The sequence below is a fragment of the Pinus tabuliformis genome, chromosome 2_2, assembly GCF_031772625.1.
Source record: "Pinus tabuliformis cultivar Carrire ecotype Pingquan chromosome 2_2, CPIR1, whole genome shotgun sequence".
NCBI lineage: Eukaryota > Viridiplantae > Streptophyta > Pinopsida > Pinales > Pinaceae > Pinus > Pinus tabuliformis.
The window spans coordinates 915,443,721-915,465,645 of NC_142300.1; the positions used below are offsets into that span (position 1 = coordinate 915,443,721).

Genomic DNA, 21,925 nt, shown 5'->3' on the forward strand with positions numbered 1-21,925 from the left:
TATATGATCTGCGTTAGTATCCACTGATTACCACCACCAATTTTGATTCGTCGATCAGATCTGGATTGTTGATCAGCTAGATCTGACAGCTATTGTGAATTCATTGTTCAAGCCTCTGCTGCTCTGTTTTTCATTGTTTTCTCTATGTTTTTCACCTCTCGACAGTGTTTTTCTACCTGTTTGAAGGTTCCCCTTATGCGACAATTTTGATCTTTTGAATCATTTTAAATCCTTAGAGGGTTTTCTAGGATCCATTTGGATAAGCACCTCAGGAAAAACACGGCTTATGGCCAAAGCAGAGCGAGAGGAGACGTGGACCATTGGAGCTAAAACAGGGGACATTTCCACTAAAAATAGCAGCACTGCACCTCAGGGGCTAACAGGGATCATAGTATAGGGAAAATCGAGGATGAGTGATGTGCCAAGTAAGCGATTGTCTCATCTTGTCTCATCGAGTCGTGTTGGTATCGTTGCTATGGGTTGTGTAAGCGTGGGAGTAGTAGTGTTATATTTTAGTCGTAATCGAGTGAAAGGAGTCTACATGTTGAAGTTTGTGCATGTGACTCAGTGGAGGAGTTGTAGCATTATTTTTTTCACAGCTCTATGGGCTCGACAACGAAAGATATTGGCCATGATTTGACATGGCGGTTTCGAATGGATTGAAGTCTTGGATTTAATCAAGCCATAGTTTCTTGTAGCACCCTCGTTTGGAGACGGTTTCCTGCATAATGGAGATGATGAGCCGAGTAGCCTATAGCATTACCATTGCCTGTAAGCCAAGCTGTCTGTAAGCTCGATTTGTTGGAGAGACAGTGGTTGTATGAGTTAAGCTATTGGATGAGCTAAGTTGTCTTTATAGGAGAGAGTCGGTGTCAGAGCAGCCTGTTCGTTCTCTCCACCACTTTTTCGAGCCGAGTCTACTGGAGCTTGTGAAAGAGTGGATATGACGAATAGAGACGGAGTAGATTTGGCCTACCCTGATTAGTCGGTGGAGCAGATTTGGTGAAGTGAACAACTGATGTGTTGAAGTTGCCTGTTGAGAAGCAACGTGGCGCAGAGGAGGTGGAGGAATTGAATATCACTTTCTCGGATCGCATGAGCTGGAGCAACACTCCTTAAGCTTAAAGAAATTGTATTTCTACAACTGCATCCTCCAATTTTGTGACAATTGGGTAATTTTATATAATTTTAAAACATAAGGGGAAGTGTTTAGATGAAAGATCATTTTTTTTAAAGGGCTTTGATATATTGTTTTTAAAAAAATGGGCATTAATTTCAAGTTTTTTTAAGGAGTAGTGAGTTTTTTTTGGGTTTCATATATATTTTTTTTTGAAAAAAAAGAAGGGTTCTTTTTTTTCAATAGATAAAGGAGCCTCAATAATTTTTTTCCTTTTTTCCTTTAACCTCTATTTGAATCCATTTGAAGTTGGTGGAAGTACGTTTTAAAAGACTTTGGGAGAGGATGGCGAATCCTTTTGTGGAGACATTGACCTAGGTGGATGTTGGTGGCCACCCACATATCCCACTTGGACCCCCACAACGGTCTCTTTCAATTTTTCAGTTTCCGTAATTGTAGCACAATTTACTATTTTTAGTAGTTTTTCTAGTCCTGAACTTCCAGAGCCATTTTGAGGCCCTAAACGACGTTTTTTGGGAAATCTGGGAGTAACATGGGTCCATGTATTAATGTTTCTCTTACCAAAATTGCAGTGCTCGAATAGATCTTTCTAACGAGCTATTCTACGCGTCAAACGAAGATTGGGTGCCAAAGTTACGACCCCGGGAAGTTGATGTACCAACTTACCCAAAACGGGGCCTACAATTTGGCATTTCATCTTCTAGGGTTAGGTTTTGGGATGTTAAGGGTTTTCCATTGTTTATCAACAATAAATAGGCCTTCGAGGCTCACTGTAACACAGTTTAGAGGCATGTAGCTGCCACATCTCTTCTCAGAGATAAGCTACCATCACCCTAACTGGTTTATTTCCATTTCTGTTTGTAAGCATATTTCAGTATTTTACATTAATGAAATGAAGTATTATTTCCGCTGCATTTATGTGTTTATGGTTATCTCTGTAATTTGTTTCGTTCCTGTTTAAATTTAGATCAGTGGTATCAGAGCGGTCTATTTTTTCTCTGTTTTTCTTTGCATGTCCCCAACAAGGTTGGGATATGAGTTAGGGCTTGAACTGGTTGAAAAAAGCAAGACCAAACCCCAAAAATCCCAACATCCTCCCATGTTAGATGAAAAGAAAGATGAGGGGGTAGGAGATCCTATCAAAATCTTGCTTGAAGAATCCCTCGAGCGACAAAGGAACGCGATGATGGACAGCTTTGCCCAGATCCTTTAGCAACTACCCCGAGGTCACACATTGGCTTCTAGTAGCTACTCCGGAAATGCCACGCCCTTTAAGGTACAAGTTAATTTTTAAATCCCCATCTTCGAGGGTCAAATAAATGCCGATGTCGTAGATAAATGGTTAAATCTGCTAGAGGGTTATTTTTTTCATGATTTTTCCAGCTCGGAAGATATTATTTTCGCTCTTCTCAAAGCATCCCCCTACGTCAAGGATTGGTGGGAAACCTTCTGCGAGCAAAAGCATGAAAGTACGGGGTCATTATTTTCAGCTGCACCCACTTGGAATTCATTTCGAGATGCCATCAAGGAGTAGTACTACCCTGTCAAAATATATCAGGACAAATACATAAAGTGGACCACGTTGCAAAAGATACAGGACCAAGATGTGTCAGAGTTCACAAAATTTTTCATACCCTTCGCACACAGTTGGGTATCAAGGATTCTAGGCTGCATTTGGTACTCAAATACCACGACTGCCTACACAGGTACATCGAGGAAGAGATGGAGTTCCTGAACATCTCCTCGCTCGGCACAACATACCAATACGCTATCAAAATTGAGTAGAAGTTGAAACAAAAGAAGTGAGACTTTGGATCTACAAATTCGAAGACCAAAGGACAAAGCCAAGGTGGGGTGACCCAAGACAACCTGTCGAAGCCGCAAAAAAAGAACAACACCATGAAGTCAAAGAAGGACACAGGAAAATGGTGTGAGTTCCATAAGAGCCCCACTCACAACACAAGTGAGTTTCGGACCAAGCAGTCACTGGTGGCCGAGTTGAAGGCTTCAAAATTAGATGCATGTTTTTACCCTGAGTCAGAACTCGATAAGGGGAATGGAAAAGGAAAGCAGATTATTGATGCGGAGACCATAGCCACTGTTTCCACTGCCAATATCTAGAAGAATGAGCTCGAAGATCCAAAGGAGGGGGAGCATCATTTCCACTCATAGATGTGGGTGAAGGGTTTACCGCTACAATTCATTGTTGACAGTGGGAGCCAAAAGAGCCTTATTTTAGTAGAGGCCATGAAGCGGTTGGGCCTATCGACTACACCACACACACAACCGTACAGTATCGGGTGGCTTCACCAAGGACGAGATCTCCGAGTTCGCCAGTAGTGTCACATGCCTTACAACATCAAACCCTTCACAGACGAGGTATTATATGATGTTACACCTCTGGATGTTTGTGATGTATTATTAGGCCAACCAAACTTATGGAGGTGACATGCTGTGTATGAGTCAAGGCCTCACGCTGTCATTATTTCTTTGAATAGTTCATTGTACAGGACTGGTGGTAGGCCCACCTACCACCACCTCTTTGATCACTGCCAAGAAAGGCAGCAAGCTCATCTCCTAGACTAGGAAATTCATTTTCTGTCTAGTTCACTCCCAAAGTAAGGGGAAGATTGTCACCACATCCATGAACCCCAGCAAAGGGTTCGTCCATGTAGTAGCAGCAGCAGAGGGATACGGTCATGAAAGAACATAGGAACAACTTATCCTCACCCACAGGGCCACCACACAAGTTTTAGGTGGGCAACAAAGTTTGGTTATATATGCAGAAAGGACACCTTACAAGAGCCCATCAAAAGCTCAGACCACTTCGACATGGTTCTTACAGCATTACCAAGGCTGTGGGAAACAATGCTTTGGAGCACAACATTCCTCCATTCCTTCACCTGCACCAAGTGTTCAATGTGTACTACTCTCGACCATGCTTCCCACCATTACTGGACACATCAGAGATTGCAAAATAGCTCATGAGGGACCAAGTTCAACATATGGAAGAACTCAACACATGGGGATCGTTGCTTCCTAAGGGGGGAGGAATGATCCAGGTGGATGTGGCCACCCACCTATCCCACTTGGACCCCCATAACTGTCTCTTTCAGTTTTTCAGTTTTCGTAATTGTAGCACAATTTATTAATTTTAGCAGTTTTTTGGGTCTTGAACTTTCGGAGCCATTTTGAGGCCCTAAAAGACACTTTTTGGGAAATCTGGGAGCAACATTGGTTCATGTATTGATGTTTCTCTTACCAAAGTTGTAGTGCTCGGATAGATCTTTCTAACGAGCTATTGTACACGTCAAACAAAGATCGGGTGCCAAAGTTACGACCCCGGGAAGTTGATGTACCAACTTACCCAAAACAGGGCCCACAATTTGGCGTTTCATCTTCTAGGGTTAGGTTTTGGGATGTTAAGGGTTTTCCATTGTTTCTCAACAATAAATAGGCCTTCAAGCCTCATTGTAACACAGTTCAGAGGCATGTAGCCGCCACATCTCTTCTCCGAGATAAGCTACCATCGCCCTAGCTGATTTATTTCCATTTATGTTTGTAAGCATATTTCAATATTTTACATTAATGAAATGAAGTATTATTTCCACTGCATTTATGTGTTTATGGTTATCTCTATAATTTGTTTCATTCCTGTTTAAATTTAGAATAGTGGTATCAAAGCGGTCTGTTTTTTCTCTGTTTTTCTTTGCATGTCCTTAACAAGGTCGGGATATAAGGAGTTAGGGCTTGAATTGGTCGAAGAAACCAAGACCAAACCCCAAAGGTCCTGACAGCCTCCCATGGTAGATGAAAAGAAAGATGATGGGGCAGGAGATCCTATCAAAATCTTGCTCGAAGAAGCCCTCGAGCGACAAAGGAATGCGATGATGGACAACTTTGCCCAGATCCTTTAGCGACTACCCAGAGGTGACACATTGAATTCCATCAGCTACTCTAGAAATGCCACACTCTTTAATGTACAAGTTAATTGTGAAATCCCCATCTTCGAGGGTCAAATAGACACAGATGCTGTAGATAAATGGTTAATTTGCTAGAGGGTTATTTTTTTCATGATTTTTCCAATTGGGAAAATATTATTTTTGCCCTTCTCAAAGCATCCCCCCATGTCAAGGATTGGTGGGAAACCTACGGCGAGCAGAAGGATGAAAGTACGAGCTTGTTATTTTCATCCGCACCCACTTGGAATTCATTTCGAGATGCCATCAAGGAGCAGTACTACCCTGTCAAAATCTATGAGGACAAATACATAAAGTGGACCACACTATAGTAGAGACGGGATGTGCTAGAGTTCACAAATATTTTTCATACCCTTTGCACACAGTGGGGTATCGAGGATTCTAAGCTGCATTTAGTACTCAAATACCACGACTGCCTACACAGGTACATCCAGGAAGAGATGGAGTTCCTGAACATCTCCTCGCTCGGCACAACGTACCGATATGTTGTCAAAATTGAGCAAAAGTTGAAACAAAAGAAGCGAGACTTTGGATCTACAAATCCGAAGACCAAAGGAAAAAACCAAGATGGGGTGACCCAAGATAACCCGTCAAAGCCGCAAGAAAAGAACAACATCACAAAGTCAAAGAAGGACATAGGAAAGTGGTGTGAGTTCCATAAGAGCCCCACTGACAACACAAGTGAGTGTTAGACCAAGCAGTCACTGGTGGTCGAGTTGAAGGCTTCAGAATCAGATGCATGTTCTGACCCTGAGTCAGAAATCGTCAAGGGGAATAGTAAAGGAAAGAAGATTATTGATGCGGAGACCAGTGCCACTGTTTCCACTGCCAATATCTAGAAGAATGAGCCTAAAGATCCAGAGGAGGGGGAGCGTCTTTTCCACTCATAGATGTGGGTGAAGGGTTTACCGCTACAATTCATTGTTGACAATGGGAGCCAAAAGAACCTTATTTTAGTAGAGGTCATGAAGCGGTTGGGCCTACCGACTACACCACACCCGCAACCGTACAGTATCGGGTGGCTTCACCAAGGACGAGATCTCCGAGTTCTCCAGTAGTGTCACCTTCCTTACAACATCAAACCCTTCACAAACGAGGTATTATGTGATGTTACACCTCTGGATGTTTGTGATGTATTATTAGGCCAACCATACTTGTGGAGGTGACATGTTGTGTATGAGTCAAGGCCTCGCGCTGTCATTATTTCTTTGAATAATTCATTGTACAGGATTGGAGGTAGCCCCACCTACTGCCACCTCTTTGATCACTGCCAAGAAAGGCAACAAGCTCATCTCCTAGACTAGGAAATTCATTTTCTATTTAGTCCACTCCCAAAGTAAGGGGAATATCGTCACCACATCCATGACCCCCGCGAAGGGTTCCTCTACGTAGCAGCAGCAGCAGAGGGATATGGTCATGAAAGAACACAGGAACAACTTCTCCTCACCCACAGGGCCACCACACAAGTTTTAGGTGGGCGACAAAGTTTGGTTACATATGCAAAAAGGACGCCTTACAATAGCCCATCAAAAGCTCAGACCTCTTCGACATGGTCCTTACAACATTACCAAGGCTATGGGAAACAATGCTTTGGAGCATAGCATTCCTCCATTCCTTCACCTGCACCAAGTGTTCAATGTGTACCGCCCTCGACCATGCTTCCCACCATTATTGGACACATCAGAGATTGCAAAATAGCTCACCAGGGACCAAGGTTAGCATATGGAGGAACTCAACACAATGGGTATCATTGCTTCCTAAGGGGGGAGGAATGATCCAGGTGGATGTTGGTGGCCAGCCACCTATCCCACTTGGGACCCCACAACTGTCTCTTTTAGTTTTTCAATTCCGTAATTGTAGCACAATTTACTATTTTTAGCAGTTTTTCGGATCCTAAACTTTTGGAGCCGTTTTGAGGCCCTAAACTACGTTTTTTGGGAAATCTGGGAGAAACATGGGTCTATGGGCCAGTGTTGCTATTCCTAAAGTTGTAATGCTTGGATAGATATTTCTAATGAGCTATTGTACACATCAAACGAAGATCAGGTGCCAAAGTTATGAACCCGGGAAGTTGATGTACCAACTTTTCCAAAATGGGGCACACAATTTGGTGTTCTAGGGTTAGGTTTTGGGATGTTAAGGGTTTTCCATTGTTTCTCAATAATAAATAGGCCTTCAAGCCTCATTGTAACACAATTTAGAGGCATGTAGCCATCACATCTCTTCTCAGAGATAAGCTACCATTGCCCTAGTTCGATTATTTCCATTTCTGTTTGTAAGCATATTTCAGTATTTTACATTAATTAAATGAAGTATTATTTCTAATTCATTTAAGTTCTTATGGTTATCTCTGTAATTTGTTGTGTTCTTGTTTAAATTCAGGTCAGACATACCTAAACGAAGTTAACAAACTAGATGGCACAAACTGCGTCAATTGGCAATTCAAGTTGCAAACACTACTGAAAGGTTATGACGCCTAGAGTATTACAAAGGGGGATGAAGCAAAACTTGTTGCTGGCGTGACATTTGCAACAATTCAAGACTAGGAGAACTGAGAAAATAAAGTAAAGGTACTGCTTAGAATGTCTGTCAAAGATAGCATAATTCCTCATATCCGTGAGTGTGAGATTTCTACTAAAACTTGGAATACACTTAAGGAATTATATGAGACTAAAAACACAAATCGAGTTCTCTTCTTGAAAACTAGGCTCATGTACATTAAAATGGAAGAGAACGAATTAGTTAATGCCTTTATTTGTAGAATTAAATAATTGAAAGATAAGTTGGGAGACATATGGGATTCAGTACCTAATACTGATCTAGTAACAATCACATTAAATGGGATGTCAGAAGATTACCAGGTGTTTATTACAGGTCTTACAGAAAGGGAGAAAGCACCAAATTTTGAGGAATTGACAAGTGTACTATTACAAGAAGAAGAGAGGCACAAGAACTTGAAGCCTCAAAATCCAGATTTTGCACTTGTGGCAAAGAAAAAAATCTTTAAAGGGAAACAAGGAGGAGAAAGAAAAGGAGGAATCTCATCCTAGAAAAGGCCATATTTGAAACCAAATCAAGGTATGTCATCTAGAATGAAATTATTTTACTGTGGAAGAAGTGGGCATCTGAATAGATATTGTTATAAGAAGAAAAATGATGAATCTAGACATAAACATAGAAGATAGTCAAGACATTTTGTAGGAGAAGCCCTAAATTTTGATCTCAAAAATCTCAACTTATTTGTGTCTAATGTTACGTTGTCTACTGAAATGGATGATGTTAATACATGGTTTGTGGACTCTAGAGTGTTGATTCATATGACATGTAATAAGAACTAGTACAAAAACTTCAAGGAAATTAGCAATGGTGGAAACATCCACCTTGGAGATGATCGTGCATATAAGATCATGGGATATGATGATATACCAGTGAATTTACCAAATGAAAGCATCAAGTGCATCCATAATGTTATGTATGTGCCTAGGATCAAGAAAAAACTAATCTATGTGCCTACAATCACATATCAAAACTTGAAGGTTGAATTCTTCAAAACACATTGCATAGGGAAAGACTTGTTAGATCAATGCAAATATGTTTCTTTAGGAATTAGAATTGGAGGCCTATACAAGATTGATGTTAAAAACAAAAGTCATCAAGAAGTGACCTCTACAACTATGTCAACACAAAGTATTTGGCATCAGAGGTATGGTCACATCAATTATCATGATTTATTGTTGCTGCAGAAACAAAGTATTGTTGAAGGTCTCCCTATGTTAAAGAATGAATATGTTGCTTGTGAATGCTATGCATTAGGTAAAATTCACATAGATGAATTCCCCTCTAATTATAATCGGAGAAGAAGAGATGTAATAGAACTTGTGCATTCTGATGTTTGTGGACCCACGCAGAACAAATCCCTAGGAGGAACTTATTACTTTTTGTTCTTTATTTATGATTGCACAAGGTACACTTGGGTATACTTCCTCAGGAAAATGAATGATGTTTTTTAGAATTTCAAAGAATTCAAAAGCATGGCAGAGAAGTAGATAGGGAAGGTTGTAAATATCCTTCGTTCAGATCAAGGGGGATAATACAGATTGCAGAACTTCACCAAATACTACAAGGATCATGGAATAGTGCAACAATTCACAGTACCCTACACTCCACAGTAGAACGATGTTGTAGAAAGGAAAAACAGGATATTGGTGGAGTGTGCACGATGTATGATCAAAGGTAAGAGCCTCTCAAATGATTTTTGGGCAAAAGCCATTATTAATGTTGTTTATTTAAAGAATAGAAGTCCAACAAGGAATCTTGATTTCAAGACTCCATTCAAAGCCTTGTATGGTTTTAAAGCAATAGTTCATCATTTGAGGATATTTGGGTGTAAGGAATTTGCACATATTCTGAAGGAGAATAGAAAGAAAGTTGATGCTAAAGGTATCAAATGTATTTTTGTAGGATACTATTTAGAATTTAAAGCATATAAAACCTTTGATCCATCTACTCACAGAGTATTTGCGAGTAGAATAAAGCAGAAGAAAAAGAAAAATATAGCGAGAAACAAAAGCTTGGAGGAGAATCCAATTATGTGGACATCATCAGAAATCAGAGCCTAATTAGAAGTGGAGAGTAATCTCATAGAATAGAGGTGAAAGCAGTGAAGTACGAAGGAAATCCACTAGACAGATTCAACTACCTAAAAGGTACAACGACTATGCTCTCATGACTATTGTTCTGAATGTCATTGAACCCATGAATTTTAATGAAGCTATTTAATATGAAGAGTGGAGAAAAGTTATGGAGGAAAAATATGAATCTATAATTAAAAATAGAACTTGGGAATTCACTGAAATTCCTAAAGGAAAAGGCCCTATAGGATGAAAATGGCTATACAACCTGAAGTTTAAAGTAGATGGCAACATAGACAAGTATAAAGCTAGATTGGTGGCAAAGGGTACTCTCAGAAAGAGGGTATTGATTATGAAGAAACATTTGCACCTGTAGCTAAATTGAACACTATTAGAATGTTAATTGCATTAGCTACAAAGTGTCATTGGAATTTGCACCAACTAGATGCAAAATTTATTTTTCTGAATGGTAGCTTAAAGGAGGAGGTGTATTTGACACAACTTGAAGGGTTTGTAGACAAAGGGCGGGAACATTTAGTTTGTAGATTAAAGAAAGATTTGTATGGGCTAAAACAAGCACCTAGGTTGTGGTATGAAAAGATAGATTCTTTCTTTTTCTAGCAGCCAATTTTGTGAGAAGTCAAAGTGATTTGAATTAGTATACCAAATTTGAGGCAAAGGGGTATGTGGTGTTGATTTCTTAGTATGTTTATTTTTGAAGCATTACAGGAAATTCAGTGAAGTTAATTAATGAAATTAAGATGTAGATGTCACAAGTATTTGAGATGAAATATATCAGTTAGTTACATTACTATTTAGGTCTTGAAGTTTGGCGAGATGTTGGTCAGACTTTTGTTTCACGAGGTAAGTATGTCAGAGAAGTGCTTAAGAAGTTTAATATGGATCAGTGCAAAGTTTTTTTTGTTCCTATGCAACAGAATGTGAAGCTTCATATTGATGATGGTTTAAAAGAGGTTGATGGTACGTTGTACAAACAACTAATTGGAATTCTGAATTACCTTACTACTAGACCCGACATTGCATATTTAGTTAGTGTGCTGAGTCAAATTATGACAAGACCTATAAAAATCCATTGGAGAGCAGTGAAAGAAGTACCTAGGTTTCTTAAAGGTATAATTGATTTTGGTCCTAAATATACTGATTCATCTGATGTTGAGCTGATAGGTTACTTAGATTCAATTTGGGCCAGTAATCCAAATGATAGAAGATCTACTACAGGTTATCCATTCAGTATTGGATTTGGGTTATTTCATGGAGTAGCAAGAAGCAACCAACTGTATCTTTGTCATCTACAGAGGAAAAATATAAAGCTCTGTGTGTAGCAACTTGTGAAGTTGTTTGGTTGAGGCGAGTTCTTCAATATATTGGAGAAGAACAAAACAAGGCTACAATGATCAAATGTGATAACCAAAGCTCGATCTAGTTGGTAAATAATAAAATCTTTCATGCATGGACAAAGCATGTTGATGCCCAATTTCATTTTATTAGATAAAAGATATAGTCTAAGGTAACTTTTATTGAATATTGTAATACTTGTGAAAATGTTGCTGGTATTTGCACAAATCCCCTTAGGAAGGTGAAATTTGAATTGTTTAGGGAGATGTTAGGAGATCAACCCTTTCTCTATTAAGGGGGTAACTTGGAAAATAATGGGGAAAATGTAATTGTTAAGATTGTGTTTGTAATTATGAAGTAGTTCCTATTTTCTTGTAGGTTGTTTCATCTACCTAACTAAATGCCACTATATAAGATTATATTTTGATTGGTTTGTGAATTCAATGAATTTGTTAGCATTGTGGGCAGCCTCAGGGTCTCCTCTCTTGAGGGTTTCTAGTTTTTCTCATTCAATTTTGTCTTCCATTATTTCTAGTTGTTTCACAACGGCGTTGATGAGAATTAATCCTTAAATGAGCAATAAGAATTTTGGCTCTCCAAGAAATATTGGCCCCTATGTATGCTTTTTGTTAATGATTATGAGTGGGATTAAACTCTTCAATATAGTACTTTTTCTTTCTCCCTAACTCCTTATCTCGAATACTCTTGTCGAACTTATCTATAACAAATTTTTTTATCGCTTTACTGTTTATGGGACACATGTTCAAATAATAAGCCATTTACTAAACCAATTTTTATTTTTCCACATCCAAGTCTTCTTTATTTTGCACAATATGTCATTAAAGACAACCTTAGGCCATCTGACCTCTTCCATTTGCTCAGTTTCTTTTAAATACCTTATGGCTCGCACCATAGCAATTGCTTCAATAGGAGCAACCCTTATTTCACTTAATAAGATAGCATAAGGAACTACACTTTTAATTTTGAGTTTGTTTGTAATCAAAAACTTCTGAATTTTCTCAATTTGTTTCCATTGCATGTTGGATGTACTGCTCGCCCACAGTTCACAATAGTAGAGAATCGCCGAAATCACTAAAAGCCCAAAAATAATTAGAGTGGTTTCCCAGTCCCATAACTCTATCTCTTTGCACCTATTTTAAAACGCATACAATGCTTTCCAACCCCTCAAAGTTCTTTCTTTCAATAGTCATCTCGGCTTAGATTTATGTTGAAGTTAATTCCGAGATATTTGTAATCCACAACATTTTCAAGAATGTTGCCTTCAAAGTAGAACTTATGCTGGTTATTTTGTTAGAGAAAACCACTGCATTCGTTTTGTTAATATTTAGAGAAAACCACTGCATTCGTTTTGTTAATATTTACTTGCATCCCCGCCTTTCTACAAAAATGCAAAAAAAAATGTGAAACATGTATATTTCAATTCTATAAAAATTCTTAATTGACAAGGTTCAAATACAACAATATTTAATTTCTCAAACCAAACAAGCTATATCTTGTTGACTACTTTATATCTTGTTGACTACTTTAATATAATGTATTATTAAAAAATAATTTTAAAAAATAAAATTACAAATATAAATATTTTATTTTCTTAATTTTACTTATTATAAAAGTATACACGGCTCGAATTCAACAGCATTCAATTTCTCTAACCAAACGAGCTATATCCTATTAACTACTTTAATACAATGTATTGTTAAAAATATATTTTAAAAGGTTAAAATTACAAATATAAATATTAACTTAAAATATTCTATTTTTAAAAAAAATCGCATTATAAATTTGAAACAAAAGCTAATCTTTCACACTATTAAGAGAAATTTAAAAAAATAGTATTTCACCTTATCAAAAAAAATTAATACCAAGGAAAAGTTTACAAAAATCTATCAAAAATCTTTAATTTTAAAACCAACGTAACCACATATAAAATCTCGGATATATGAAACTCTCAGACTACGTTCTTAATATGCACACCAACACAAATCCTGAGCCGATATGCAGGCCGAAATAAAAATCGACCACCATTTGGAGTATATAAACTGGATCAAAATCCTTCTCAAATCAACCTGAGAAGAGAGAGTCTTAGACATGGATATATAAATAAATATGGGGTTGATCTGGATATATACTACTGGTTCAAATAATTATTAGCTACGTCCTTACCTCCACCATGATATCCCAAGAATAAAGAAATCAGGACTCAGATACAGGACCAGAAAGATGATGGAAACGTGTGAAGAGTATGCTCAAATCTCGAGGAACGGCTTCTTGCGAAAAAAAGAAAGATCGTAATCATCCACACCAGATTTGAGCTTCCCATATTCAGCAACCCCCTGTGTTTCTTAATTAATTTGAAACAGTACATTAATGGGGTCAAACGTTTTTCACATTGACGGGTGGCCTCCTACATTTAGACATAAGGTCCATGTAAACCCTAGGTTGAGTTAAACAATTTCTAGCGACCGTTCATCTGGCGTCATATCCAATGACAGTCCCGACAGACAACGTTTCTAATAAAACATGTAATCTGATGATTAAGATTGCGAAGAAAATGAATATCAGTGACACAGTTAATGTCAACATCAACTTATTAACCCCGCCGAATCGCCACAATTTGACAAGGACTATTTCCAGTATACAAATGGTCATTGAACCGATCATTGGAATAAGGAAACAAATCTATTCGATTCCAATCAGCCTAGGTTTAACAAGGCCGCAAAATAAAGCTTGGCAAGTTTTATTACTTATTTTTTACTAAATTAAAAGATAGGAGTACCAAAAAAAAAGCTAGAAAATTATTTATATATTTTTTATACTATTAATTAAATTATGTATTAAACAAAAAAATGTTAGATAATCCAATTTAATCATTTATAATTTAAAATATTGAAAATTTTGAAATCCAATTCCAATATAAATCATATCTTCTGCTTAATAAAAGAATAAATAAATAATACACTAATATTCTTTTATTTTAAACATTAAAAAATATGTTAGTTATTTTAAACCTTAAAAAATAGGTTAGGAAAATGGAGTGAAAAACACAATCATGTAACAAGTTTGATTGACTATGACTATATATATATATTATAATAAAATATAAAAAAAAATCAATTAAAAATCCATTAGGGTAATAAAAAGTTATATCACTATTATTATAAAAAATTTATTGTTTCTCTAATAGTTTTATTTTTTAATTGTTTTCTCATTTAATGAAAATTAAATATATTTATATTAGTTTATAAATTAGTTAATAATGATTTTAAAATGAATTTAATATTTTTATATTATGTTAATAAGTATATTTATTTTAAAATAAAATTCTCAAAATTTTAATATAATTATCAATAATTATTGGATGAATGATAAAGATTAATTTCTATAGAATATTATTAGTAGTATATACAAATTAAAAAGTAAAATTTATTGTTAAAGTAATTATGTTTTTTTAATTAAATTTATTAATTAAAAAAATGTTATATGAAATGACTTATGGCTTTTTGGCCATGTAATATTAATAACCCTTGGCATTGCCTCATATATATATATATATTTTCTTAATTAAGTCAAAAGTCTTAATATATTTTTTAAATTTTAATTTATATTTTGTATATATATTTATTTATTTAAATTATAACTAAAAGATTAGATTCTTAATCGTTTATAATTAGGTAAAAAATATATCAATACTTGTTTATATACTTTGACTCTATTATTTAGTTTAAGGTTAATTAGAAATATTATTAGTATTTATTTATATTTATTTAAAAATTATTTAAATTAAGAAATATATTATTTCTTCCTATTAAGTATAGTCGTTTCCTAGTTAGAATGATTTCTCTTCCTATTTAATCTGTATGTTTCTTCATATTATCCTGATGATGAACCACACAAGTTAGTACCAAACTCTTCTAATATGATTTCTACCAAAAACAATATTTCAAATATTAAAAATTTATGTAGTAAAATAAAATAAGTTTCTTAAATTAAAAATCTTGTTATATATATTTTTAAAATACATATATATTTAATTTTTATATTAATTCTTTTTATCATTAATAATAATAATTATTATTTTAAATATTATAAATTAATTTCGCATTTATAAATATTTAATTTATATAACTATACTGCCTACTATTATTAAAATTTTAATTTATATAACTATACTATCTACTGTTATTGAAATTTTATCCTCACCAGATTCCAATTTTATTTCGAACCATGTTAACTGTATTTTAAACATTTTATCTTCCAACAACACGTAATGTAATTTTAATGTTTCTGAATAATTTTAAGGCATTAAAATAGAAAGACTGATTTCTTAGGTTAAAAACCGAAGAAAAACTTACCCGTACAATATTGCAATAATAAGGAACAATTCAACATTATCATGTTTCAATAAGCTAACTAAAAAAGAGATTCAATTATGATATTATATCTCTCACACGCATCGTGCTCTGAACGTTTAAAAATTCTTCCTTACGAGCCTCAGCCCTCCCGCCCCAAAATGATATCCAGACAACTCTCATACTCCTATCTCCGTCGAATACTCGCCATACCATGAAAATCGAACTACTTACTCGAAATATTTAAAACAACTTACACCAAAAAAAATGGCTCTCTGCGCAGATCATCATCAATGGCGGTTGTACTGTTACTAAAAGAGATGGCACTGTGAATGTCGTAGTACGAGCGCGTTGAGAACATCTTCACGATGCCTTCCAAATACTCCGGTGCATGCCTCCCTCGCCTGTTGTGTAATAGACACTTCACTTTCATCCCGTATCAAACGCTTGGCTTCTTTTAACTGGTGGGCTACCATGACCAGGGTTCGCATGTCCCCCGGCACAGTATTTTGAATGGCCTCCATTACTTGTCCTTTTGAAGGAACGCGGTCCATCAACGTTGTGAGGAAGAAGTCGTTCGACTGTGTTCCAGCAAGATATGCAGACACAAATGACGCGCTAATCCAATTTCTCTCTTCTTCCGTTTTTAACAAGGCGGAATTCCTGATAATCTTCTCTGCCTCTACAAAAAGGTTTGCAAATTCTGCGCATGTCGGAAGATCAGCGTCAAAACGCTTAGTGGACCTTGCAGCATTGATTTCCTCCAATGCTTTGTCATGCATTTCCTCGAACCGCGCGGTTATAGGCTCCAGGTCTGCCGTCAGAGAGAGTCCAGAACGCATCTCCTACAATTGCACTGGAAACCCCAGCTTTCGCACATGGTTTGGCGCTGCGGCAATGGGACGAGGGTATCAAAATAGGAAATGGTGATTTCTTCTCCTCGCTTGATGGGCTTGGAAGCATGAATAAACATAGCGCTTCCAACTTCCAGCCTGCTCGAGTTCGGTAGGCACGAATGGTTGATGAAGGACGTCAGCAGCCAGAGTCCGACAAAATTCTTGCCTCGTTGCACGATTCCGCCTTCATATATGTTCGACTCTGCAGCAAATTTCTGTTCGACTCCACCGAATGAATTCCGACTTATAATATCGCGTATACGGATATTATCTACCTCCAATTTTTCTTTTCCTGCTGCTTCGCTGGCAGACATTTGGCCCTCTGTCTTAAACAGATCAATGGCTGGAACATCCAGGCTACCAGGCTCAGAGTAGTCGCGTAAACTATAAAGCTGGTGGAGCAATCTCTGCGATTTCCTGGCAGCATTGACGACGGCGGCAACAAGATTTTCTTTAGTAGTGTTTGGCCGGTGGGCCGAATTGATCCCGGCGGAGTCATCGTCTTCATAAGCAACTGCAACAGCGTTGCTTACCAGCAAAAGCTGCCCGGTGTTTATTTCTCGGTTGGCGTAAAGCCCCCGACCGTGGCCGTCTTTGGTCATCTTTATCTCTACGGGGCCAATAAAATCGGCCACTTCAGGGGGAGAAGATGCGCGTCCCAGCATGTAGTCCGAGATGTCATAATTGCCATTCCTGCTCTGGGAGTACAGAGTCTTGGCTTGGCAAAGCGCGTCTTGTATTTCGATAATGGTGGGGCTGCCCTTGTGAGCTTTTTCCAAATAGCAGCATGCGGCCGCATACTTCCTCAGACCAAACAGAGCGCGACCTTTCATGTAGAGGGCATTCAGATTCCTGGAATCGATCCGAAGGGCACTGTCGGAATCCTCCAGCGCGAGTTCAAATTCATTCACCTGAAGCCTTGTCTCTGCCCGGTTGGAATAGGCGAGCAGTAGGCAGTTGTTGACAGTGCTATTGTCGTTAGATGTCGTCTTCTTGAGCTGAAGCAGAGCGGCGTCGATGCATTTCGTATAATGTTCGGCCGCTGCGTCCCATTGTTTGTCTCTGAAGCAGCCGTTGCCCTTCTGCCTCATCTCCTCCACATCCACATCCAACAGGCTCTCCGCCTGCTCCTCCTCATTTACGAGCATCTCAACGTTGGCAGGATTGTCAACACGGATTGCAAGGCTACCGTCGTCGGCGCGACTAAAGTAGGGCTCCCTGATGGCCACCTTGGCTCCTTTGAGGTAAAGCATCTCGACGTTCTTCTGCGAATGAGCCGCATTGTAGATTGCCAGCTTGGCGGCAAAGCCATTATTGTCTTCAAGTACGGTCATGATAGCGCTCATCCTGAAAGACTCAGCGCAGAGAGTACCGTAGAGAACGCGGCCACGGTGGACTTGCCCAACCTGCAACTCAGTTAAAGAAATGGGTTCCAGTCTTTCCAGCGAAACCGAAGAAGCTGCGGCGCTGCTGCCAACGGGATCCGTGGAGGACAAACTTGTTTGAACTGATGTCGCCAATCGCTGACGGCTTGAGTCGTGAATTTGGAGAAGCGCTTGCTTATCGAACCTCTCAGAGGTATCGTCCTTACAAGTAGTTGAATGGGAGGCCGTTAAGCGACGCAGGTTCTCCATCGTTCTGCTCCTCCTCTTCTCCCCGGGAATATTGCTCTGCAGGTAAAAAATCAATCGTTCGCCTTTTTCATCCTCCCCTCTCCCAAAATCACATTTAACGACGGAGAAAAAGCGTAATCATGCCACACGAATGAATTTGAAAGGTCGGAATTTGAAGAAGGAAGCCGTTGTTATGGTTGTGCGAGTGCCCTTGATTGCCGGTGCCAAGAACGGCTCAAGATTTGCCACGTGTATACATGATAAATTTGATTTAAGTTTCCATATTTTACCGTTGGGCATAATGAAGTCATACAATCTATTTACGAAAATTTAATGATATTCGTATAGGAATCTCATTTAATTAAAATTTAATTTTAATTCCTAATCTCAAAAATTTTCTCCTTTATGATTTAGAGATTGGATGAAAAGTCATTTTCCCACATTTTTATTGATTTTATTTACAGTAACATAAATAGAAATGTTATTAATATAAATCATTAACATAAATATATATGTTATTAATATAAATCAGTGTTGATTTATTTTAATTTTGGATAAGGACTAAATTTTTCCAACTGAACATTTATTTTTTTAGTGTATAATTTGAGGGATTATATCTTTCGAAATGGAAACTTATTTTTTAACTACAGAATTTGCAGACTTTGATGAATGTTTGCACTTTGAAAGATATCGGGTGAAGATCTCTGGACATTTCATACATCTCGAGTTAAGATGAAACTTAAGTGATTTAATATTTATAAATATATGACTAAGTTATAATGATATAATTTTTATATAATAAAAAGTATTATAGTAATTTTAAAAAGATTATTGTTCTTTAAAAAAATTTAGAAGAGTTATTTGAGAAGAATTTTTGGCAAAAATCACATAGAAATATTTTTGCCGATGCGTTTGGAACCAACCAGTGTGGTTCATCGCCAGGACAAGTTGAATGAGTAGATCTTGTTATGCATTATAAATGAGGAGATCTTGTTATGCATTATAAATAGATCGGCCAGAATGTCCAATGACCAAATTTCCAGATCAGGTAACAGCGGGCATAATTTATTTAATTAAGTTCAATGATTAATTTCTTAATAATGGACCATTTTTATAATTGCAAATATACATTAGAATAAGCGAGTTAATATATTATAATTATAAAATAAATCAAGTCATAGAGATTATATTTTAATTAAATATAAGTTAATTATATTTTAAATAAAATATAAGTTAAGGGACATTTAAATCTTAATTTAAATTAAGAAAATAAATGAATAAATTAATTGGTTATCAAAGATGTTTATAAATTTTAGTTAGTTGAATAAGTTAAAAATAGAATAATCTATAAATAGTTATTTCTATTTTAAAATAAAAGCTAAAAGACCTATATTTATGAATATATTAAAATAAATAGATTAGTATCATATTTGAAGTCAAAGAGTATCCCTATAAAAATATTAGAGAGATTACAATATAGATTATTAAGGGTAAAAATAGTAAAAAAAAATAAAAATAACAATAAAAAATAGAATAAAAATAAATAAATAAAATTAAAAATAAACAAAAAAAAAAGTTAAATAGTCAAAAGTAAATATGAGAGAATTCAAGTATTCAAAAAAATAAATAAATAAAAATAAACAAATAAATAAATTAAAATAATAATAATAATAATAAATCAATAAATAAAATAAAATAAAATAAAATAAAATCAATAAATAAATAAATAAAAATAAAAACAAATAATAATAATAATCATATTAAAAAAAATAAAATAAAATAAAAATATTAATATTAGTTTAAAAGTCAAAGGGTTTAAATATTAGAGAAATTAAGAATTCGAAAAAAAAATAAAAAAAAAATAAAAAACCCCAAAAAAAAATACTAAAGGGAGAAAGCCACTAGGAGGAGAGGGCTGGGACCTAACAACTACTGATCTTCCAGCCATCCTAAATTCTTAGTTATAATTTTATGTATTGTAATATTTTTTTTTAAATTTTATAATATTGTTTAAACAATTGTTTGTCTTATTCATTTGAAATAATATCATGGAAAATCTTGGGTTGTCAAAACTAAAGTTTGAAAATTAATTTCACTGAGTCAAAATGTTTACATAACATGACAACATCTCTTCCATATATTTACTATGGGAAAAATTAGTCAGTGAGAGAATTATTACTAACAAAACTAAACAAATTTCACATAATATTAATAGTTTAATTATAAATTTGAAATGTCCTTTGGAGCAGCTCAATTAGAGATCTAAGTAATGTGAGGCTTAAGAAAACTAAAATGTGTAAGGTTCAAATCTTGGCCAGAAGATTCTAGGTTTTAACCCTATACAAAAATTACTTGCAAACTAATTCTTAAAAAATAAAAATATAAAAATATAAAAAAATACATAGAAAACATAAAAATATAAGTTTACATAAAAAAAATCTTGATATGCTTCCCCACTAGCATAGAAGTTGCTGCCCACCTACAACACCCCTACTGCATCGGATTCAACGTAGCAATTCTTCGAGCTAAACTTGGAAAGAATACAACACATAGCTTACCACTTCCAGGCTTACTCTATTTACAATTATCGATTGGTACCAAGTAAAATATAATTCTACGACCCACCTGCTCTTAGTTTGATGTTTTAATCTTGCAATTCATTTTTTGTTCTTCTCATTTTTCCTCGTCTGTGCATATGTAAAGTAGGTTATTGGTCAATTCTTTAAATGGTTTACGACCTTACTGGTCGATTCTTGGTATTTGAGAAGAAAATATCGATGCAGTAGAAGAAGCCCTCTCTGCAAGCTCAAGTAAATGGCTTTCCGAATTCGAAGTTTGACTGCGTATTTTATTTCTTAACTTCAAGGTTGAGGGTTTTATCCTCAAATATGCTACTTTAATTTTTCGCACCAAATCCTCTGAGTTGTAATATCTATGTGCAGGATCAAAAAGACGGTGACCTTCTTCTGTCGCTCTTACAGGTAAATTCGATAACCCCGCCCTAACTTGCTTTTCTTTGTAGTTACACTCGTGGCCACAAGCTCACTGACAGATTTGTTGACGAAAACATACAGGTGCAACCTGCACACATTACTATGAACAAAGTTGGATTACAGCGATGTCGACTTCCCTTAGTTTCTAGGTTTTAATACTTTCTCTTTGTTATTGTTTGGCTACAGGTCCGAGAGGCTGCTGCAATTTTAGGCTTTGATTTACATTAGGAAATGTGTCTTTCCTTCCAAAGGATGATCTCTTGTATTTTTGTTATTTTGATTAGTTGAGTTGGTGGGTATTAGCCATGTAGCCTTAAAACCCTGGTTGGTTATTGAAATTAGTAGAATTTGGCTTACACTCGCAGAATAGCCTTCCAATTATTACGATGTAATGCATAGACTGGTTTAGTTTCTCTGTCAAATGTTTGGTGATTATGGCCTATGGGATTGGTTAATTCAGTTCTAAGAAATTACTCTGGATACACTTGGGAGTATTACAACTATTAAGTTCTTCCATTCAATTTTTTCATAATAGTGGCAATTATTTTGATACTATTTGATAGTTCTTACATTATTTCCCTTCAACGAGTCTTTCTTGTTAACCATAAGGGTTTATGGTATACAATTATTAGTTCCACTAATTTTTGTTGTTGTTTAGTTCTTTCTTTACGGTGGGGTCTTAATTCGACATGTATGGGAACATTTTTTTGTAAAATGTCTTGTATTATTATTTTCAATAACAAGAATTTATGATGGGAATATTTTCTCCAAAATGTCTGGTATTATTATTATTTCTAGAACAAGTTGAGGTCTTATAGTCTGCACTTACAAATTTTGTGTATAATACGTATCTACATGTTCTCTTTTTGGTTAACCCTAAAAGCTTTTAATTCTTATTTGAGACATTAAACATATATGTTCCCTTTAGTTGGTAGTTCAAATATTTTG

The 21,925-nt window shown here is 36.0% G+C and overlaps 1 protein-coding gene across 1 annotated transcript; it reads right to left on the reverse strand.

The window, feature by feature from the left end:
* Positions 1-16,295: 16,295 nt before the first annotated feature.
* On the reverse strand, positions 16,296-18,005 carry LOC149196013 (methyltransferase FGSG_00040-like). The gene has a single exon (XM_089408106.1). The coding sequence runs from the start codon at positions 18,003-18,005 to the stop codon at positions 16,296-16,298; it is 1,710 nt and encodes a 569-aa protein (XP_089264232.1).
* Between the last annotated feature and the right edge of the window lie 3,920 nt (positions 18,006-21,925).

Bases quoted from the DNA above. Each gene is read 5' to 3' on its own strand.
- LOC149196013 (XM_089408106.1), bottom strand. From the start codon at position 18,005: ATGGAGAACCTGCGTCGCTTAACGGCCTCCCATTCAACTACTTGTAAG.